The sequence below is a fragment of the Oenanthe melanoleuca genome, chromosome 28 (genome assembly GCF_029582105.1).
Source record: "Oenanthe melanoleuca isolate GR-GAL-2019-014 chromosome 28, OMel1.0, whole genome shotgun sequence".
Classification (NCBI taxonomy): Eukaryota; Metazoa; Chordata; class Aves; order Passeriformes; family Muscicapidae; genus Oenanthe; species Oenanthe melanoleuca.
Window position 1 is genome coordinate 5,725,505 of NC_079361.1, and position 23,353 is coordinate 5,748,857.

The 23,353-nt window shown below is 42.9% G+C and overlaps 3 protein-coding genes across 4 annotated transcripts; 1 reads left to right on the forward strand and 2 right to left on the reverse strand.

The window, feature by feature from the left end:
- Positions 1-6,541: 6,541 nt before the first annotated feature.
- On the reverse strand, positions 6,542-15,133 carry AP1M1 (adaptor related protein complex 1 subunit mu 1). Its single transcript, XM_056512734.1, has 12 exons — positions 14,981-15,133; positions 14,288-14,444; positions 13,846-13,913; positions 13,173-13,303; positions 12,878-13,025; positions 12,425-12,551; positions 11,572-11,714; positions 10,814-10,885; positions 10,380-10,538; positions 9,643-9,768; positions 9,368-9,443; positions 6,542-8,698 (listed from the first exon to the last, which is right to left on the reverse strand). The coding sequence occupies exons 1-12, from the start codon at positions 15,020-15,022 to the stop codon at positions 8,676-8,678; spliced, it is 1,272 nt and encodes a 423-aa protein (XP_056368709.1). The 5' UTR covers positions 15,023-15,133; the 3' UTR covers positions 6,542-8,675.
- A 447-nt stretch (positions 15,134-15,580) lies between these two features.
- Positions 15,581-17,690, reverse strand: FAM32A (family with sequence similarity 32 member A). Its single transcript, XM_056512743.1, has 4 exons — positions 16,840-17,690; positions 16,584-16,722; positions 16,437-16,490; positions 15,581-16,279 (listed from the first exon to the last, which is right to left on the reverse strand). The coding sequence occupies exons 1-4, from the start codon at positions 16,914-16,916 to the stop codon at positions 16,211-16,213; spliced, it is 339 nt and encodes a 112-aa protein (XP_056368718.1). The 5' UTR covers positions 16,917-17,690; the 3' UTR covers positions 15,581-16,210.
- A 1,330-nt stretch (positions 17,691-19,020) lies between these two features.
- CIB3 (calcium and integrin binding family member 3) lies at positions 19,021-23,304 on the forward strand. Of its 2 annotated transcripts, none has more exons than XM_056512741.1 (6): positions 19,021-19,605; positions 19,916-19,950; positions 20,776-20,887; positions 21,231-21,378; positions 22,120-22,315; positions 22,812-23,304. In XM_056512741.1, exons 1-6 carry the CDS (start codon positions 19,555-19,557, stop codon positions 22,831-22,833), a joined length of 564 nt encoding a protein of 187 aa, XP_056368716.1. In that variant the 5' UTR covers positions 19,021-19,554; the 3' UTR covers positions 22,834-23,304. The 2 variants fall into 2 exon arrangements, with proteins under 2 accessions (XP_056368716.1, XP_056368717.1); XM_056512742.1 differs by lacking the exon at positions 22,812-23,304 and adding an exon at positions 22,431-22,740.
- The last annotated feature ends 49 nt before the right edge of the window (positions 23,305-23,353 follow it).

Genomic DNA, 23,353 nt, shown 5'->3' on the forward strand with positions numbered 1-23,353 from the left:
TTGAGGCAGGAAGACCAAAATGTTCCCTCCTTCCCACCACCTCCACCAGCATGTTTCAAGAGTGAGCAAGAGGGAGGAAATAAAACTCTTAGTGCCCCATCTACGACTGTGTCACCCCTGTCATCATTCAGCCCATAATATTTTGGGTATTTGACACAGTACATGAACGATAAGTTTGGGGACATAATTTTGCCCTGCAATGGTGAGCCTTCAAGTGCTGCAGCTCGTGGCTCTGGCTTTGCCTGGAGGTGTCAGGATGTTTTGAGACAGGCATCAGGGAGGGCCAAACGAAGTTTCTGCGAGAAGCTAAGTGCTCAAATGGGCCTGCAGACTTCTAGTTCAGGTTGATTTGTTTAGTGTGTACTATATAGAATAAAATAGAAAGAAAATCCTGACTTTTCTCATTGTAGAAGCCAATTTTATTAGTAACAAAATGATCCTGTTGTCTATATTTACCAAAACATTTGCTATATAAAAGATATCTTTGATTTCTGATGTCAAGAGATTTAAGAAAAATTGTAATAAGAGTGTGGCTGTGGGAACTCTCTCAGAGAATACACAATAGTGCATTAAGGGTTGTATTGCACTGATTATTCTGAAAGATCAAAATGACCCTCAAGTTATTAGAATTTCTCATTATGCACTTTTTAGGAAAAATTTGGGCAATCTTCACACTGCGGGTTTGGTGTTGTAGTTTTTCCTTCTTGGTAGTTACAATTACTTTGGATGAAAACAGTGACGACAGCTGTGGAAAAACCCACTCCAGCTTTATCAAATGGGCCAAGTGAGGCTTGCCATAATCAGCAAGTGGTGTAATTCCATGCAGAATATTAATTGCAATATTGGCCCCCTTCCAACAGACCTCTTTTACAGCCCCATTGAAATCCTATTTGCTCTGATCTAACACTGGTTATAGATGTTACTGCACTTTTTTTGCCATTAACTGTGTGAGGCAGAAGGGCTGTTTCTGTTCAACACATGGATCATGCAGAACACTGCTCATTTCAGAGCCCAAATATAACATTTTATCATCAAGTGAATCTGAAATTTGCTTGGATAGAACTCAATCTTGCACCATAGAAGTCTATGAGTATTTAATGAAAGCTAAACACGGTCTGCATTGATATGATTTATGGATTTGTTGTTTATATGCTAAAGGCTTCTTTTCAAGGGTTATATCACCGTATTAATTCCTTTAAACATGTCCATCTGCACTCAAATAATAAAAATACACATATGGACTGTAATGAAATACCATCCTGAACCATGCAGGGCAAGAAAATTCATGCTGCAACTATAGCAACTACTAAAATAGCAAAGCACACTGGTTTCTGACATGAACCTGTTCCTAATGTCCAAGAGACACTGTGTGCTGCGAGCTTTATATACCAGTTCCCAAAATATCCGAGTCCTGATAGGATGAGAAAATACTGTCATGTTCTTGCACCAGGCCAATTACAAAGCTGTAGTTCCTGTGCTGGTAAAGATGTTTCCTGTTGATAACACAACAGGACAACACAGCACTTAGCTGCTAATGTTATCTGGGACCCTTGTGACCTCTTGGAAACTTTAACAATTGTAGAGTCCAACACACGTAGAAGCCTCTCTTCTTGTGCTTTTGTTGGAATAAATAAGCAAGAAAGAAATAAACACTTGTTCTGCAGCCATGTGCTCAGTATTGGTCAGGGAGTAATTAGAGATGGCTGAAACACAGAGAGCTCAGCTCAAGGAGCAGCAGGTTCCTCCCTCTGATGCAGAGCAGTGCTCGACTGATAAGGCCTTTTCTAAGCAAATAAAACGCAGTGAATTCTACACTGTAATATTTTTTGTCCACTTAAAACATACTCATCTTCAGCTTTATAGACTGCCTTTTTGTGTTTGAAGATGAAAAAAACAGGTTTCATTTGTTTATACTGTCAGCATTTCTGAACAATCCTCCTTCATTATCCTTTCCCTCAAGCTTTTCCCTAAACTTTTATATTGAAATTCCTTCAAACCCTTCCTGCCTGTGCAGTTTTGTCCCATTTCCTTGGCCAGACACAGCAGTGAAGGTACAGCTTGGAGCAGCCTTCCAGTAGTTTTAAGAAACGGCTTCCTGAAAATAGAAAACTGCAGCTGAGTTTGGGTGTTATATTATCTCTCAATAACTGGCTGTTTCTAGCACACCTTTGAGAAATCCTACATCCACCATCCAATAGATATTTGCCAGCCCACAAAGCCCTTATGTAAAACCCCCCTAAATCTTGATACTACAGGAAACCCAGTGCCCCTACTTTCTCCTAGACTTTGTGAGTTAAATTCTTCATTGTCTGCTGGGGAGGAGCCAGCAGCTTCTATGACCTCTTTAACTACTTAAAGTAGAAAAATCCAAAGCAAGATTTGCCCAGATTTGGAGCAACACCCATTCTCATCAGTTCAATCCAGTTTGTCCATGAAGCATCACCTGCAAAACTTCCCCTGAAATCCAACAGGTACATCAGTGACCTGTAACCCAGTGGCTTGAAGATCTATAAATAACAGATAGATGGATTTAGCCCATGTGCCTGATTTCCCTAGGTATTCTTCTATCCCTCAAAAACTGCAGTGCAACCACCATGCTGCTTCAGATGGTCTGAGATTCTCAGATGAGAAATTCTCAGAAGAAATTCTCTGATGAGATATAGGAAATTCCTTGACAAAAGTGCTTTTCCTAACTTAATAGAAAAAAAAAACATTTTAAAAGCTTTATAATTGAATATTTGGACTTCAGTTCAGTGTGAAGAATGAGTCCTTTCAATGGTCTTTTAAACAGCCAATTGCTCTTCACCTACACCTGCCCAACTGGAATAGCAGAGGTAAACCTAGCCAGTGTTCTTCCTTGCTCCATTGTTATTCCTGCTGGAAAGAGGCAGAACCTCTTGCAGTGATTTCCTCTGAGTGCTGCTTATTCACAGCAAGTCACAGTGGGAGTGGGTGGGAGGCAGAGTTCATTCATTTTTGTAGCATAACATAGAGCAGATTGTGTTTGGATTTCACTAGATATTTGTTGTTTTATGTTTCTTCGCTTTATATTGGAGAAAGGCCTGCAACAAAACTTTGATCCAAGGTACAAATCCACGGCCAAGATTTGAACTAGGCTTACAAAACTTGCTCCAGAACAGGCTGCAGCCCAGCATGCTGACTCTAGAGCGTCTTGTTCTTCACGCTGCTGATCATTTGATTCAGGCCTGGTTCTATTTATTTATTTGACCATCAGCCTGCAAACGAACTCAGATGCTCCATGATCTAGTCCATTATTTGTTGAGAGTAACTCAGTAATTCAGCGCACAGCAAAATAAAGTTTCACTGATGCAATGCTTCAGCTGTCAGGGTAGGACCTAAGACCAGATGGACACAAAGAGATGCAGTGTTGAGGAGGAATGAGATAACAAGAGAGAGGTTATAAACTGGGCATAATTTCTGATATTAAACTCAAAATTATCCAAATCCTCTGGTTCAATGAGTTTGTCAACAATCACAGAGCAGCAGAACAGCTGAAGTGGGAAAAGTGGCTTTAATCTTCCAGTGTAATGCCATGGATTCTGCAGGGCTATGGAAGGTCTCAGTTTCAGATGGCTGTTTGCACCAACTTCTTGGGAGCTTAGTCTGGGATAGATCCTGATAAAACAGCACTCCTTCATTTTCAGAACTAATACAGATCTGAGTTTAGCTATAACTCCTATCTCCAAAAACACCCTTACATCATTTTTTATAGGAGCTGGTGTAAAGGAAGAGTGCTGCCCAGAGCAGTGATGACACTGAGGCCACACCACGATCCCCACACAGCCCCTGCACTGCCAAAGCCCAGGAGGTCAGTCACAGCACAGGAACTGGACAAGGTCGTTAAAGCCCATCTTGTTCCATCATACCCTGCCAGGAGGATGGACACCTTCTATTAGATCAGGCTGATCCAAGCTCTGTCAAACCTGCTCTTGAATATTCCCAAGGAAAGGGCAGCCTTTCTCTGGGCAGCCTGTGCCAGGGCCTCACCATCCTCAAAACCAAAACTTCCGAATATCCAATCTAAACCTTATTTCTCTCAGTGTGATGCCATTCCCCCTGGTCCTGTCACACTAAGCTCTTGTAAAGAGTCTCTTTCCATCTTTCTTGTGGGCTCCCTTCAGATACTGGCAGGTCACAGTTAGGTCACCACAAAGATCTTCTCCAGGCTGAACAATCCCAATTCTCTCAGTCTTTCCTCACAGGAGAGTTGTCCCATCCCTCTGATCATCTTGGTGGCCTCCTCTGGGCTTGTTCCAACAGGTCTGTGTCCTTCCTGTGCTGGGGCCCCCAAAGACCCAAAGTTTTTCACTAATTCCCTAATGTGCAATAGCTACAAAAGGGAACCTCCTGCATCTGCCTGCAGTGAGCTGTAACTGCTTTCACAAATGCTGAGTCAGGACAACGTGCTGTAACTACAGGAGAAACAAGTTTTATCTCTGTGGAGGGAGGGCATGACATATGAACACACTGAATTGCACAAAGTTCCCTGGAAAAAAGTTTTACATTTGTTTGTTTACATTTTTACTTCTCTTGTAGCATTAGTAATATTGTTGCATGGTTAATTACCATGGCAATTAAGATAATTCATATTGTCCCTTGACTTTGTTCTCTCATGTTTTCTGCAAGGCCATCAACCCTCACTGTGCCAGGGCTGCTGAAATTACAAACAGCAGTGGGTGTCAACCACAAAGGGGAAAAAAAGCACTGAACATATTGCAACACTGCATTTGGCACAAGATAAGGACAGAGGTGCCAAAGTTTAGCCTTTTTATTTTCACAGAATAAAGTCAGAAATAAACAGGTGCAATCTCCTAACCAGAGGCAAATCCACTCGATAGTCTCATGATCTCTCTTTATGTTTTATAGGCAAAACCAGCTCAGACTAGAATTGGGAAGCAAATACAAGCAGTCCAAACAGTATTCCAGCAGAAATAGATGCCAAGAAAGAAGGAAGAGTGGGAAAACTTTAAAGAACACACAACGAAAGACTCTCTGCTGCTGGAAGACCAAGGTGGAATGAAGCTTTTCTAAGGCACCCATTTTACTTGATTGAGAAGCAGGTTTTGGCTTAATTTATAGAGACATAACCAGTTTTCCCTAGAGCTAATCAAGTGTGGGGGGGTGAAAAGCTCCTCCTTCTTTTATATTGTATCACACAGGAGCTTTCAGACCACCAGCTGAGGTTTAGTTTGTGACCCAGCAATGTCCAGTACCAATGTACAACCCCGAGTAGCTGCTCCTTGGTGCTGCACTGGCTCATCCCTTCCCTTGGTACCGACCCCTCTGCTGCACTTTGCAGGAGTACCGGTATCAGCCACGTGAGAGAAAAAGAAAGAAGAATGTTAAAACTATCCAGCTAAATTGAGAAGTTGCTCAACTCCAAAAATCACACTGCATAAGGCTAAGATAATTTAATGCACCCAGTGACTAAAACAGCTGTGCCCTCCAGGTCCAGGCAGGTTGAGCACATCCCACTGTGACCCTCAGCGTCCCCCGGAGCAGCGTGCTCGGGATGCCACCTCCCGGCAGAGCTGCTCCGGGCTCTCACTCGCCCTGAGAAAGCCGAGAGCGCTGACACACACCCGCTGCTAGAGGAAATAACGCTGCTGGGCCAGGGAGTGCCGCTGAGGCCGCTGGAGAGGCAGTTATCTGATCGGGGAGCGATGGAACGGCGCGGAACGGGGTGCCAGGAGTGCGCCTGGGCAGGGACAGCGCACAGCTCCTGCTGCCAACACAGCTACGAAACCAGAGTCAGCTGAAAACACAGATTAGACACTTCACTGTGATTTGAAACATGCAAATTTTCTTTTAAAAGTCTTTTGTATTAGGTACTTACCTATAAACATGGTGGCAAACCAAGACATTTACATTTTACCACATTAAGCAGAAAACGAAGTTCAGCGAGATAAAGATTTATAAATTGGTCTAAGAACAAAACTTGTGGGAAAAAAATTACTCATAGGATCACAGACTAGTTTGTGCTGGAAGAGATATGACAGCCTATCTCACTCTAAATGGGACACCTTGCACTGCCCCAGGCGCTCCACACCCCGTCTGACCCGGCCTCGGGCACTGCCAAGGATCCAGGGGCAGCCACAGCTCCTCTGGGCAGCCTGTCAGCCTGCCCCCCTGCACAGGGCAGTTCCCTCTCAGTGTCCCACCCAATCCTGCCCTCCTTGTACGAGATCAACTGCTGGAAAAACATCCCTTGTTTCTGTCTTTCTGCCTGTGCAGCTACACAGGCACCCACACTGGAACAATGAATGGATGAAAAGGGGGGTGGCATTTTGCTTTCTGAGCACCAGTTTTATGGTGCATGGGTGGATTTTGCAGAGAATAGAAAAAGGAATTTTTTTTCAGAATTTGGTAAACAAATCAGGAATATTAGTACTTCCTGCTTTTATAAAGGTCTGTTCCACCTATTCAGGCCTCACATTAGAAGAGCTGAACATACTCTGAGATTAGAGGCTACTACCTGGTGTAGATCAAACTGCAAAAGAATCAGGCAAAGTACAACTGATTCAAAGAGGACTTTTTGCCCTTTATTACCTTCTGGACAAGCATGGCTGATGCCCCATCATCAAAACAACCAAACTGTAACAAAATAGGAGAAAATATGGTTCTGGTCCGCAAGATCCAGACTTCAAGAGGAAAACAAAGATATGGAGAGTCACATTTTACAGACATAATTAGAGCAAACACTTGGAAAAAGAAAGTCAGCAGAAAGTGATTTGTCAACCAGTTACAGTTTTAATATAAAAAGTTTTAGTCCAGTCATAAGCTTAATTGTTCAAATGAAAATGAGTAGTGGAACTGAAATCTTGAACAAGGTGATTTTGTTTCAACATCAAGCTTGTTGGGTGACAGTCAGAACACACCTGTCCACACCCTTGGCTGCCAAAAACTGGGGCGTGGTTGTTGCCAAACACCACAGACTTTATTTCCTGAGGCAGATCTGCAATGTCCCAGCAGCTGCAGCTCGGGGGAGTTTAGCTGATTTTTGGCTAACTGTACACACAGGTGTCTCTATACAGTCTACAAGGACTCAGTGAGGACAGTGACTGAAATATCTCCTCACTCTCTGTGGACACTCCTGGACTCTCCCACCAGTGGAGAATTTAGCACACAATGTATTATCACATCACATCTGCAGACATAGATATTTAGATTTTGACGGTTTAAGTTTAGCACCTCTCAGGAGTACTAAATTCAACCCAAAACATCCTAAAAGTTGTGTAAGGAAAATACTGAAAACTGTCACAATTTTCCTGAAAAAAACCCTCACCAAAACCCAAAATAACTATGTACACTCATGCCAATTGTAGCTTCTCAGAAAAAAAAAATTAAATGGCATGTAAAAAAAATAATACCTTTAAGAATAACATTGTGACCTGTTACTCATTCTGTCAGGAAGATACAGTAATAGCTGTTTACAAACAAAAAAGATAAAGAAAACATCTCTCCTTAGGGCAAATGAAGTTTAACAGTTCTAGCTAACTATAGCAAAAAGGGAAGTATTTGCCCTAAATTAACACAAAAGGCAAGCTGGAAGAAAGATGGCAACTGTATTTCTGTCGGCCTCTTCTTATACAGTAACTTCCAGGAAGAGCTTGGAGTATAGTATTATTATCTGGAAAAATAATAATGAACTCCCAATCTTCCTACCAAATTATATCACCTCTAGAGGTGTTTTGGTCTTTTAATACCTAATCTAAGGCTTTATGCCTATATATTACAATTGGGAACTTGTTTGATGAACAGAAATTTTAAAAAGCAAATACCAGTCAGTTGGCAGAGGGTTTCCAGGCCCTGGGGAGTCACAAGGTTGGAACTCTTCCACCTGCATTTCGACTGACTAGAGCCAGCACTCCTGCTTCCAGAGCCTCTCCCACAGGCATTTACTCCTGTCATCTCTTGTTCTCAGTTAACCCCTATTTTTGTTTCCAAACCTTTCACCTGAAGTTCTCTCAGATTAATTCCTTTGAAACCATGCAAAAAAAAAAACCCAAAAAAACAACAAAATCAAACCAAACCAAAAACCCCAAAACAAAAAAAAAAAAAAAAAAAAAAAAAAAAAAGAGCAACAAATGAACAGTATTTTTTTACTTCAGGTAATTTCAACTCATATTCTGCAATTTTTTTAAGTTAACAGAGCTGTGAATGAGTTAAGGCACCCAAATGCCCAGAAAAAAAAATAAATACCTTGGGCTAAATACAACAAAGTGTTCAGCAGTCATTTAATTGCACAATCATCTCCCTAATTTATAGCACAATGCTGCCAATGTCTTTAGGGATCCTAAAATACAAATACTAGAAACTCTGCGACTGTAACGGACAAGGCATCGACAAGACATTCCCAAGGTTCATTCTGGATTCCTGGCTCCTCAATGTAACTGCTACTCCTAATGTAATTAGCATTTAGCAGCAAGATCAGCATGTTCTAAGAATGAAATAAATATTCACACAATCAATACTAATGGTTCAAAAGCTCAAACACATTATTGAAATCAATAAATTTCCAATCTTTCTTCTGTCAATCCAAGATTGCAGAAACGAGACCCTTGGCAACAACACTCAGCTCTCAGGACCACAGAGGCTTCTGCAAATGAATTCTGGGCCCGAAGGCTCCTTGTCTGTGGTGCCTGTGAGGTGTTTTACTGTGTTCGGAGCTGGTAGTCTGTGAAGGGGAAAAAACCAACAAAAATGCAACTTTAGTAATTTGTCTCATTAAAAGAAGTAAAGTAGAGCAGCAAGTTGGGAAAAAGTGATAAAATGCATTCTCATATTAACATATATTAATACAAGAATATGCAAATATCAATAAATACTGAGAGGAAAAGCCTTCAACTGTAGGAGGGACAGGTTAGATGGGATATCAGGAATAAATTCTTTCCTGTGCAGGGGGTGAGGCTTCTCCCATCCCTGGAAGTGTCCAAGGCCAGGCTGGATGGGGCTGGGAGCAGCCTGGGACAGTGGAAGGTGTCCCTGCCCAGGGCTGAGGGTGAAATGAGATGAGCTTTAAGGTCTCTCCCCACTAAAAATCTGGCATTTTGTACTCAACAGTGTCTTATACATTTTAAAGTTGGCAGAATGGTATGTGTGAGCATACTGCTAACGATGTGCTTGTTTTTAAATTTACCAAATTCCAGCTCAATTAGAAAATGCTTGAACAGCCTTACCACTCCACCCCACTGGGTCTTTCATTAAGACACCAAAAAGGGGACAAGAAAACAAACAGCTGTAGCTTAATCTACTGTGTATCTAAACCAGACAGTTCCACGCTCAAAAATATGAGCTTCAATTTGTTGGTGTATTCTGGAGAAACTAAATATTCCCTGACTCTCACCTCCATTCTGGGTGATGTACCGGACCCAGGGCAAAGCCTGGTAGCCACTCTTCTCAATTATCTTTAGGTAACGAACCTGAAAAGAAAGATCTGTAAGACACAAAGTTTCCCATGTTGGCCAAGCAGTATTTACCAAAAAAGAAAAGCAAAAAATCTGACCTTTTTATGGGTAAAAATCTGCCTTATGGATAAAACTGAACATCAAGATGAGAAACACCTTGCATGTTAAAGCCCATCATGTGAATTTTTCAGTATTTCTGATCTCTATCACTAACCTGGATTCCTGAAGTGGTGAAATACGGAATCTCAAACTTTACGCTAATGGGAGGTTTTCCTTCCTTGTCTTCAGCTTCAACACTTGGAAGTCCAAAGTGAGCTCTCATCAGGTATTCTTTTCCACCCTACCCAAAAGGGACAGTTTAGTATTTTTTCTTGAAATAATAACAAAAAACTTGCAATGATACAAAGTTTTCTTAATGTCAAACTGCTGAACTCCACTATTTATTCCAGCTCTTCTCCAGGGCTTCAAAGTGACATGTGTTTTTATATTAAAAATCCTTTTTATTTTTTTTTAAAAAAAGAAGCAGATCCAGCTTGAGGCATAATGCATTTTCTTCCAGTCTCATACTCAAAAACTCAGATTAAATAGTGACACACAGCTGTACTATCACACCATTAGCAGAGGACAGAGCTCATGCTCATGGAACCACCCAAGAAGTAGAGCCTGACAAAACTCAAACAGCTGCTGCTAAAGCCAGGCCAAGGATTACTCCACCCAGAGACATCACTCAAAAATCTGCTCTCTACCCGGGTTCTGAAAAAACGCCCAAGTGAAAAAAATATAAACAACATCTATTAGCAAGTTCCAATCTTTCATCCATGGAAAAAGAGTCCACTGCTACTTGTCTGATACCAACAGAATCTGCTTTAGGCAAAGTCTAAATGTGAATTAAATATTAGTATTATGTAATTATTACACTCTTGGGTGGTAAGAGTGAAAAATAACACTTACTGGGAAAGATTTAATGGACCAGACAATTTCACTGTTCTCTGGAACCCATTTGACACTTCCAACAGTGGTTTTAAACTTTGGCGAGTCCGCATCGTTTGGAACCGGGATGTGAATCTCCACGTTGTTGGCAGTTGATCTACGCTTAAACTGACTCTTCGCCTAAAGAAGAAAAAAAAATAAAGCAGTAAAGCAGGGTCTAAGTATTTTCATGATGCTGGCGAGCTCAGAGAGCTTTGAGACACACAGCTCCCCTCCACCCCAACCTGTTATCCTGAGAACCAGAACTGACCCTGAGACCATAACTTACAAATGAAGTCTTCAAAGTCCCACAGAAATACTGAATTCTTGTACAAAAATGTGTATGCTGCTCATCAGTATTTGAAAACAAACAAAAGAAGACTAAAATTTGCCATAATTATTTAAGGATGTCTGACCTTGATCATGTACTCGATGCGGCTGTGGGAATGTTTCTCAATCACAGACTCAATCCAGATCAGGGGTTTTACCTGGTGGGGAAAAATCACATTACAGCTCTGAGTTTTAGACAGAGTCACTAAAATGTTGCTTTCCCATAAGAATACACTCAATATGTGAACCACACAGAACATGCAGCCTGTGGTGTTCAAAATGACAGAATTGTGGTTTTGTACAAAATAATTATACAAAGGAGCAAGCACTGATATACGAATGAGCAAATGTACAAGAATTATAGGTTTGAAAATTAATATCTCAGATTAATCCCTCATGGCAAACACTTGCATCAGAAAATATTCGGTAGTTTAACATACTAAGGACTGAACTATTGATTTGCTATAGACCTTCTCTAGATTGAATTTTTTGACTCTTCTGAAACAAAGGCCATCTTTATCACCATGGCCGGCACAATCCAATAAAACTGACATAAAAACTGTTGTTAACAAGCACAATGAATTGCTACACTGACATTATGTAGTTAGATTAAAAACATAGTCACAGTGTTTCAAAAACAGTTTCAATAGCAGCTGAAAATACAGAGACTTACTGCTAAGTCTAAACTTTCTTCTTCCTCCAGAAGGAGTGAGCACTAAGTTTTGCTATTGAAAGTTGACTGGAAAACCCATGTGCTGCTCACATTCCAAGAAAACAAAATGCAGGGAAAGCCACTATGGCTACAATCTAAACCGTTCTCAAAAAGGCAAACATCCAGACTCACGTGGGTATTGAGACGATATGACATGAGCTCAAATTCCCCATCAGGTGGAATGAAAGAGATTGTCCTGTCGTTTTCAAAGCGAGAGAGACGAACACACTGGTGAAACTTCACATCTTCCAGTTCTACTGATTTACTTTTCCCACCTAGCAGGAAACACACAGGTCACACAAACTATGGCCCAAGACTCACGGCAGCACAGCTGCTGCCTGCTGACGTTCCTCCCTTTCAGCCAACTTTCTAGGACTGGGGCAGTGACCGTCCCCCTGTGTGGGGCACTGCTGAGGCACCTCAAATCCTGGCATCAGTTTTGGGCCCCTCACAACAAGGAAAACACTGAGGGACTGCAGTGTGTCCAGAAAACAAAACAGAGCTGAGGAAGGGGCTGGAGCCCCAGGAGTGGCTGAGGGAGCTGGGAAAGGGGCTCAGCCTGGAGAAAAGGAGGCTCGGGGGGACCTTCTGGCTCTGCACAATTCCTGGGCAGGCACGGGGTCAGGCTCTGCTCCCAGGCAGCACAGGACAGGACAAGAGGAAATGTCCTCAAGTTGTGCCAGTGCAGGTTTAGGTTACATTGTGAGAAAATTTCTTCACTGAAATGATGGTCACACATTGGCACAGGCTGCCCAGGGCACTGGTGGGGCCACCAGCCTTGGAAGTGTTGAAAAGGCCAGTGGATGTGACACTTGGGGACATGGGTTAGTGGTCAACACAGTGGTGTTGGTCAGCAGTTGGATCTCATAAATTTAGAGGGCTTTTCCAGCCTTTGTGATTCTGTGATTACAATGCTACCCAAGCATCCCAAACCTCTGACTCCAGATAGCATCTGTCATGATTATCACGATACTGCAACACTCACGGCCTGTATTATCGAACAGAACTTTGTCATTCAAGCCCAGGCGCAGCTCCGGCATTCCTGAGAGGAACACTCTCATTTTAATGGATCCAACGATCTCACTCCGTAACACATTTCCATTGGCACTGACCTGAACAAGGATGAAGAACAAGGTAAGACATCCTGGGTTTTCTTGGATGTATTTCTTATGAGGCATTAATCCAGTGGAGTGAATTAGATCAGGGAGCTGAAGGAGAACACACACAGAGGAGGAAAGGACACATCCAAACATCAGCAATACACACAATTAAAGCATTGTACTGCATTTCCTTGGGGGAACTTATTGATTACATTGCTTTAAGTGCCACAGCACACCCTCCACAGTCAGACCTTTTACTGCAGGTTTTTATACAAAAAGCCACTTTTAGCACTTCTTACTACAATTCTCACACAAAAGTTAAACTACAAGGTACCCACCAAAAGGTTAACAGACTCTATGACATCCAGGAACACCTCGTTTTTCCTGTATTTTATCCCTTCTGATCTCCAGGAAACAGCGTTTGTAACAGTGGCAGGCGGGCGTGGGGCTCCAGTTTCAAGTTTGTGGCCTTCCTGAGTGATGTACCTTCACAACCATAGAATTGACATTGCAAAAAGAGAAAATCAATATTTTTGATAATTAGAACATACCAAAACATTTGTTTGCCCACAGAAAAAGGCTCAAAACATTCCAAGGGCTTTGTTACTGAAAGTGATGCAGAGTGATACTTACTCTTGTAAAATTTTACTATCAGTGGTTTGTGGATAACCAAAATCCATAAGCTCATCTAACAACTCATAAATAATAACAAAATTATCCCTAATGCTCTCTTCTTCCAGCTCCTTGAAATATTCAGAAAAAACCTGAAATGCAAAAACAGGAGGGAGAGGGAGAAGAAGAACATTAACCAAGGAAGCACAGGACATGCAGAAGGTATTCCTGCATCTAAAATAATAATCTTCTAAAGTTCCAACCCAAACCCCATACTTCTCAAACAGCATTCTGCTCAGATCAGCTCCAGGAAACCCACCACAATCAAAACAGATACAGAGAATCCTAGAAGAAGCTATTATGAAAAATATTTATTCGGGAGAAAATATTTTTCACACCAGGCACAGATGAACCAAACACAGATCTGTGTAAGGCACCATGACACACACACCAATTCACAGTCTCCACAGGTGCTCAGGTCCTGTGTAACTACTTACAGCACTGTGCCTCATCCTCTGCCTACACAGCTACAAAATATCAGTGCCCTTATTAGTAGTTAAGAAGACAGTTCTACAAAATGATCAAAGATAACATAAAAATGCTATTATCTAAGTTCTTAAAAAAAATGTGAAAGGTCTATGCACTTCTATTTAGACAGAAAAGAACACAAAGTTTACTTTTGAAATATACTCACCTGAACTACTTTATATAAAAATGAAAACACCAGTGATACACAAGCATTTTTCTTTGAAGTTGCAACAACTGTGAAAGGATGTTCAGGAATGTGCATTTAAAACAAGTTTACTAAGAGCATTTTAAAAAGCCTAATTTTAGGTAATTAGAGTTGCCTAGAAGATTGATGCATTAACTTCTTAACAGCAACTTTGTTCCATGGAGATAGGAAGATAAACACTCAGGAAGCCATTAATTAAAGTAAAATTAATAAAAATACTTTTCTGGACCTTATACTGCTGGTGTATATTACACTAGATACAAAAACCTTATTTAATATAGCAAACATTACTGAATATAGCCTCTTTATGCCACTTCACTCATTCTCTGACTCGCACTTTGACATAAAAAAACCCAAACCAGTAACTGTTGGTATGTAAACACATCTGTGGCATAAAGGATACGATACAGGTTGTTATGTTTAATCCACATGAAACGAACTCCTCCATGTGCTAGGATAGGAGAAAGCGTCCCCTCTTCTTCCTTTTCCATAAGGATTGGCATAAAATGTTCCACCTCTGACATGTCCACATCTCCACGATAATTCCGACAGATCAGAACCTATCAAGAAAGTAACCAAATCCTTGTTTTTTCTCTTTCACTTTTTTTTCCTCTTTCATAAGGACGTTATCATGCAAGACATTAAATGCTTGAAAAGCCCCTTTAAAGTCATCCAGCTTCCCTAGAGCCTCTCTGTATTTATAAGTGCAAATCACAATGCCAAAATACTTTGACAATTAGAACGCAATTAGAACCAATATTTAATTGCAAAGTCATGGATTACTATCTTCCAGACCTACCCTTCCCCTATTACTGCTCACGCTCTAACAATGACTTTAGGATAGGAACACACCAAACTCCCGTGAGGCAAAGCGGCCGCACTAACGGCAGAGATTATTGCCCTGGGCATGCCGCCTCACTCAACATCTCTACCGGCGAGGGGCTACAGGCCACAGCTCCCCTGTCCCCGCTCGGCTAATGCGGGGCTGGCCGCGAGGCGGTGCCGGGAAGGGGAGGGCGGCCCCTGCAGCCCTCACAGAAGCGGCGGAACCCCCAGCTCGACGCCGGCGCCGCTGAACCCGGCGGCAGGGCCTCACCTTCCCCTTCAGGTCCAGCACATAGACGGCGCTGGCCGACATCGCCGGGCCGCGTCCCGCCCGCTCCCGCTTCCGCAGGGAAGTGACGTCAAGCCGGAACCGGCGGCTCGCGCAGTGACGCGCGCGTTGCGGCGGAAGGACACCGCGAGTAGCGGTGCCGTTAAATAGTCCCGGCGTGCTGTCCCCCGGGAACGTCCTCGGAGCGCCGGCACAGCCCCGGCTGAGGCGGGGCCCCGGACACACCGAGTACCCAGGGCTCAACGGCGCCCGCGGCCCAACGCAAGTCGGTTAAGAATGTTCCGGTTTAAGCGGCGCCTTAGGATTTCGAACTTCAAGATACTCGTTATGCCTCAGAGGGGATAAGAATCGTAAAGGCAGGTTCGGCGCTTCCAAAACTCCACACACAAACTTTGCTCAGCGCACCGCCCCGATTTTATACCAGTTATACCAGCACCAAAAAAGGGATGAAAGCAGCGTTTAAGTAAGTTACATCAAAGTTACAGTGGACTCCTCTGAAAGAGCTCAAGGTAGAAATGATACAGTTTTCCACAAAAATCGGATTCAGTACCCGGTGCACGGCAAGCCAGTAAAGAGACGCTCGAGAGACAAACTTACAATTTATTTCGGAGTTGCAAAAGCCTGGGTGCTCGGTGGGATTCCAGAAATTCACCACATCAGCTATCAAAACTTGGACATCACTTAGAGCTTATTGGCTGCTCTCTATTTCATGCATTAAACCTCCCTTCTTACGGATTAGGCTTGAAAGTATACAAAGATCGATTGTCTTTCCTAAGACAATTTTACATATTTCACATTTTGCAACATGGCCTCTAACAGAACTTGATAGAAAGTAATTATACAATTCACATAACTTACAAGAGAAGCTTAAATGTGAGACTCTTCACTTCAAAAAGGGAGAACTGTTAGAACCAAGGAAATAAACGAATGTTTTCCATCTGGCTCACAGCAATTCGTTTTGGCCTTAATCTAACTATAAACACTAAAAAAAACCAGCCCTGTGCATTGACGTAAACCAGAGCTCCTCAGCCCAGAGGAGACATTACTGGATATTGGGTTTTAAAAAACAAGACTATAAAGTAAGACAGTATAAAGTCATAAAAGCTCAGAAGATGTAATAGACAATATGGAGAAAAGACAGATTTACATGGCAACCCTGCTTGATACAAACAAAACACAACTCCAGCTCCAGAGCCGTGAAAAGCAGCCCAGTCATTTAGTCCAGCTGACTTTGGGAATGTCGTAATGCTCCGTCAGAGTATCCAAGTGCCTGTTGAAGTCCTGGGGGAGGGAAAGAGAAAGAAAACCGGTGCTGACATCACCATGTTGAACCACAAGATCCCCTGGGTCCCTGCTTGTGTTTTCCAGGGTGAAACAGTTCCTTCAGCCCAACAATAAACACACGCTGGCCTGAGGAACTCGGGATGGTTTTGCTCACCTCCACTCGCTGCTTGTGGGTTTTGGACGCTTTCTTCAGGATCCGCTCCATTTGCTGCAGGAGACACAGAAGGGCCGGTTACTCCCGGCACTCGCAGCCCCCTCAGCGGCCGCACACGAGGGGTGACGGGGGTTTCTAAAGCCTTACCCGCTTCTCTTGCATCTTTTCGTAGGCAACTTGCGCCGGGGTCCGCTTGTCCAGCCCGCGCTTCTTCTCCTCCTCCTGCTTCTTGCTGCTCACGATCTGCTCCAGGATCTGGGCCTTGTCTTTCGCCTTCTTCTTCTTCCTGCGGGGAGAGCCCGGTCAGCGTTCAGCGCCGGGCTGCGTATCCCCTCCTCGCCCACCGTTCTCCCCGCCCCTCCTCACCGGCCCCGTTCTGCCCCGGCTCCCCCCGACCCCTCACCGCTTGCCGGCCCCTAGGGCCCCGCCGCTGCCCTTCAGCCGCAGGGGACCGCGCTGCACCGCCTCGTAATCCGCCATGACGGAGCGGCCGCGCCCGCGCCCCCTGCCGGCACCGCCGCGGCCGGGAACCGCGCTCGAGCCCCGCCCGGCGCCTGCGTGAGGGGAGCCGAGGCGGCAGCGAGCGCTCGCAGCTCCGTGAGGGGAACCGGGAACCGAGCCCTGCCCGGCCTCTCCGTGAGGGGAGCCGAGGCGGCAGCGAGCGCTCGCAGCTCCGTGAGGGGAACCGGGAACCGAGCCCTGCCCGGCCTCTCCGTGAGGGAGCCGAGGCGGCAACGAGCGCTCGCAGCTCCGTGAGGGTGAGAGGAATGTTACATTTGTCTTTACAAATAAATTGTAAATCTGTTGGTAGATAAAGTTAGCACCTAGAGATAAAAGAAACAATGGGAGGGATTACACTGATTGGTGAATGGAAAAAGAGATTTGCCTTTACAAACAAACTGTAGGTTTGCTGGTAAATGAAATTGGGTAACAGAAGATGAAAGAAGCAACAGGGGGGGAAACTATGAATTCTACAAGAATTAAAAATTAAAAGGGAGGGTTATACATTAGAGGGGAATGTCAGGTGTCAGGCGTTCCGGGAAGTCTGTGCCTCTCGAGTACCTCAGCCAATGGGGAAAGAGAGAGGGAAAAGCGGCCGGGAAATTAGGATAAAAAGGGAGGCTGCGTCCTCCAAAAATTCGAGAGATCCCAGGGGAATGCCCCATGGCCTCTCCCTTTATTCGAATAAAGCAAAAAGGACTCCTCTGTCTCCTTTTTGGACATAAACCTCTGGTGTTTGTGGATTAATTTTCCTTACAAGGGGAACCGGGAACCGAGCCCTGCCCGGCCTCTCCGTGAGGGGAGCCGAGGCGGCAGCGAGCGCTCGCAGCTCCGTGAGGGGAACCGGGAACCGAGCCCTGCCCGGCCTCTCCGTGAGGGGAACCGGCAGTGAGCCCAGTCTGTGGGTATCTCCGTGAGCGGAACAGAAGCGGGACTTGCAAAATGTGGAGTATGTCAAGATTATTTTAAATTAGAATGTTTTTTAAAATACAAACTCCTTGTATGCTTTCAAACAAGAAAGGAGACCTAGCAGCTAGCGGCCCTTAGTCAACGACATATGGGAACTAACAAGCTTTAGGGATGCATTAAATCAAAATGTTGATGCGTGTATGTATACATTGATAATCCGGCAAAGGCCTCGAGGTCTGTATATCCTACAAGCTGAACTATCTTCATTGTAACACTTAAGATCATATCTAAGGGCCAAAGAGATCCTGCCCAGGTGCAGACCCTTCCCCATTGCATGTGGAGATAGCTGGGGATGGCTAACTTGTATGGAAATTACTAAATAATCTTAATAGAGGGGCTGACCTTGGAAAAAGACTGACTCTGAACTTCTGTAAATAATGGTGTGGGAAGTCCAGTGGGGCGTGTTGGTTTTGTGGAAACCCCCCAAGCATCTATGCTTGTGCAAGTAATGTCTCTCTCAAGTGTGTAATTATTGGCCTGTTGCACACCACATAATAAATCTGATTATGAGGACAACAGGACGGAATTGCCTTGAGGAGAACACTCAGAGATCCAGGCTACACCAGGAGAAACCAGTTCCATCCCTCCCCACACTTCTTGTTGCACCCTGAACAGACCCATCCCAGATAGTTTTTGCCGTGTGAAGATGCCCTGAGGAGCAAGCTCGCCCCAGCAATGGATCTTCCAGCAGCCAGAGGGAACCAGTGACCCAGAAACAGAGACTTTATAGGTCCATGAAAAAGCAGCCTGCCACATGCTGTGCAGCCAGTTCCTCTTTTTTCCCCTTGTTTTTCACCTTTCATACAGCCTGCAGAATCACATTTCTGCTCACATGTATAAACTACACACTCACACATCTTTTCAGTGTAAAGGCCATATATGCAGCAGTATAGATGAATGTCACGATAATAACCGTTAATTAATAATAACAAACATCAGCAGATGATGCAGAAGAAAGGGAGTGAGGAGACTTTATGGCCACTATCTCCAGTACAAGCTACCATCAGCATTAGTGTGTTATAACGTGCATTATGGGAAAATACTGATACAGGCTGCCCAGAGCAGTGGTGACCATCCCTGGAAGTGTTCAAAAAATGTGTGGATGTGGCACTTGGGGACATGGTATAGTGGTGACCTTGGCAGTGCTGCATTAATGGTTGCACTCCATGACCTAAAAGGGCTTTTCCAACCTCTACAATTCTGACTATACGAAGTGAGAAGGAAAGGAAGAGGGGCTACCAAATTTCCATCATTTGGTGTTAAATTTTAAAGAAGAAAAACGCTACTAACATTTTTCAGTTAATTCACCATATGTGAAGACAGGAAAAAGCAGGATCCACTGGGTCTACCTGCAGCTGAAGAGCACTGATCAGCAGCCATTACTTATTTGGCTAAATCCTGTAACCTGAGTCTCCGTGGTGCACACAGGAGACGGGTGAATGCTGCTGGATAAGAGCCTCAAGCAGCCACACTAAAGATTTGATGAAATGCTCTTATTATGATACTTTGCAGCCTGTAGAAGATGGTTACCTGATCCTCTGCTGTACCTGAGCCTCATTGTTGCAGCTTTTAATAACTGAATATCCAGAGGGCCTCTAAAGGTGCCTTTGAGGAAAGAACTGACCAGAGTCAGTATTCCCAGCTCAAAATGGGCAACAAGCAAACCATTTTCACTCAAGAGCAACTGGATGCATATCAGGTATAAAGCAAACTAAATGGCTGTTTGGACAGGACATTGAATAATGGCAAAGGTGTTGTTGGGTTTTTTAAAACAACATATTTTAAAAATTAATAAATAGAGGTACTGAATTGCAGCAAAGATTTTAGTAACGTAGTTTGATTTTTACATCAAAAGGAAGGGTTGTAAGGTACTCCTAATTGTATGCCAAAAGGAAATCTTTAATGCTTACACATACACTACAGTATAACTTCATTTAAGCATGGGAAAAATTTGGACCAATACATGCTAAAAACTGTCATTATGTGTTATACTTTTTCTTATTTCATAGGACTGCACATTTTTCACAAGGAAAGAAATTCTGAGGTGAGTCTTCTGTATGCATGTTGTGAGTAAAGGACAGAGATTGCTGTAAAGGCAGGTTACATATGAGGTAAGGTATTAAAAAATAATTTTAAAATGGATTTAGTCAAATTTAAAGTGATACCTTGGCATGATCTGAGCAGTTTGGTTGGCTTTTTTCATTTACAAACCCTATCCTAAACTGAGTCAGAATTCTAAATTCTGTGGTAATGTACTAATCCCTCTTTATTTATTAGAAATAAATGTAATGAATTATGTCTTAGTGGCAGCGATGTCCAAGATTCTTTCACATGGTTTTCAGACAGATGCTTCAAAGTGTACTTTTATTCTCTGGAATACTTTGCTGGTTTATGAAAACTTTAATGATTGTGTCAAATTTTCTTCATGTTTTCTTGTAAATGATTACATTGCTGCTCCAAGATTTTTTTCCAAGATTTTTCCTGAAGTCTTCACGTGCCTCATTGAACTCCCTATTTAATCTCTGGCCAAAGGATCTGACAAAGGCAGGATCAGGATTCTTTTTTGGTGGGAACAAAAGTGAGAGTCCTCACTGAAAACATGAACTTGTTCTCCTTTCGTAAGGGTTTGGCTGCGTGTCCTGTGTAAGCATTTTCACCTGACAGTCCTATTATGAAGCTTCGTACTTTTCACCAGTTACACTATGTTGCTTGTTTTAATAATGGCTTTTCCATCAAAAACATACTGTTACTTAGTGACCAATGCCCACCTGGTAACGGGTGCAAAGTGTGAAAAATGAGGTGGAAAAGCACCTTGTTCTCAGGAATCTAAAGAGCCCGTTCAGCCAGCAAGCCTTTGTGTGTGTGTCAGGCTGTTTTACAGGTACCGAGATCTGGCCCCGCAGCTCGTCCCCCTCGACTACTCTGCCAGCCCAGCCGTGACTCTGCCCTACGAGCTCATCGGCAGCATGCCAGAGCTCAAGGTACCGAGCACTCCCCTCAGCGACACACTTCAGTTCCATCTACCCTTTGTGAATAATTCATCCACCACTAATTGCTGGGAGGCTTACATAGAAATAAATTTGGGCTATTGAAGTCAAAGTCTTTCTGGAAGCTTCTAGTAATTCCCAGAAAACACGCTGAAACAGCACAAAGATTAAACAGGGTGCAGCTGTGTCTGCTTCTGACCCAGCATTGTACAAGAATTTAAAGGCAGAAAGGGGAGAATTTGCCAAAAAGGTGTTTCAGCAAAAATAGTCTTGCTGTACTTGCCTTACCAATGCTAGTGAGGATGACCTTCCCTTGCTGCTGTGCTCTGTTTCCCAGGACAACCCATTCCGCCAGCGGATAGCAGAGGTGTTCTCAGAGCATGGAGATGGCAATATGACTTTAGATGATTTTTTGGACATGTTTTCTGTGCTAAGTGAAATGGCTCCCAGAGACCTGAAAGCTTATTATGCTTTTAAAATTTATGGTGAGTGAGACATGTTTAAAAAGTAAGTGGGGAAATCCTGCAGCTTCATGTAGGGCTGCAAAATCCTCACTTTGTCACCATAATGATTTCTAGTTACCATGTCTTTTAATTGCACTTGAATGTTTGTTCTCCCTCTTCTGAAAACTTCTGGTTTTCTTTATCCTTTTGTCTCTAATTTATTTGGTATTAAGATTCACTACAGAATTTACAACTTGAAATTATCTGCAGTTTTCAAGAGCTGATAAACATTAAGAAATATTTCTGTCTGAGGGGCTGCTTGGAAAAGTACAGCACAGGAGATCTGGCTGCCCGTGAATCTGTGGGGTGGATTTGGGAGGGGGAGGCAGAGAAACACACTGCAGCCTTTTTTCTCCAAGGAGAAATGTAAAGATTTTTTTTTTAAAGTACCATTTACAGTTTTTCTTTATGATCAGCTAAAGACAAACAACATATCAAACCAACATAATCTTGCTGGAAATACTGAATGATGGCTAGGCTATGTTTAGCCATTAAACTACTTACAGTTGTTACCCTTATGTAAGAAAAGGAGAAATTAAGAGATTTTTATTGTGTAACTCATTTCTTTTATAAATAGATAGCGGTAACTTCATTTCTGATTTGAGAGTTTTTATAAAAATCCATCACAGCTTGGGAACCAAACCCTTCTATCGGGTCCTGGCAAAAAAAACATGTAAAATGCTGATTTTTGTCGCTTTAAATTAACTTTGTCTCCTTTGCCAGACTTCAACAATGATGATTACATATGCAAATCAGATCTAGAGAAAACTGTTAACAAATTAACCCGAAATGAACTGACCCCGGAAGAAGTCAGCCTTGTGTGCGAAAAGGTGATTTATGAGGCTGATGTGGACAACGATGGCAAGCTGTCCTTGGCAGATTTTCAGCGTATGATCGTACGAGCTCCAGATTTCCTCAGGTAATATTTGCTTTTAATTTCTAACATAAAATTATCTTAGTTTCCTTGTCAGAAACCTCTGAAGTATGTGTTTACATCTCCTCAGCATTTGCAGATCACCACTCTTCCCTTGCAGGTTCTAGTAGAGCTGCCCACTGCAAACACTGCAAAAATAGATGCTTGAAAAAGCCTGGAGGCTTCTTGACTTGCTTTTGAACTTCCAAAGTACTTTTTACATGCTAAAAGGTCCTTGTAACTTAAAAAGTTAGTATTAGTGCTTAGGCTACATGATAAATGCATGGTATTTGCTCACTCAGTGCTTAACATTGTGTTAATGTGGTTTCTGGTGCACATCTTACACAAAACAACACTCAAATCTTGCATTTATTTAATGCACCCAGTCTTTGCAAATGCTTTGAAAAATAAAGTTTCCAGTTTATCACAGAGTCCTACAATTATGTAGTAATTCCTTTTAAGAGAGTGATATGTAAGTATCATGACTTCCTTTTTTTAACAGCACCTTTCATATTCGAATCTGAATCTAGTCAACCACGGGGACGGGAGCGCTTCTGGGGCTTTCAACAGCTCTTGAGATAACCAGCCATGAAAGCACAAGATGAGAGGGGCAAAGAGGACAACTTCTGGTAACAGAACCACTCAGAGAACTGTCTTTTGTTTCTCTCTTTCAAGGGAACAATTAATTAATCTCTTCATCAGGATTTCCCTGCAATTTAGCAAAATGTCTACTCCCCACTCTCAGCTAGAGCAAACCTGGCCTGGACAATCAGAAGGGAAGTATTTTTTTTAAAGTTCAGACACCACCAGGTACTAAAGGAACTTGTATCAAACTATAACCTCTAAAAATTCGCCCAAAAATGTCTTAACCTGTAAAAAAATCTCTTTAGTTTCCAAAACCTAAGTAACTCCTCTGATTACTTATGGTGTTAATAAACTGTCCAGTGAATCAATTCCTGAACTATTCTCCCACAGTGCAGGATTTACAATGAAAAAGTCAGCATAGTTTAGACATAAGAGTCTACCTACCCCAGGTCCTGTCCT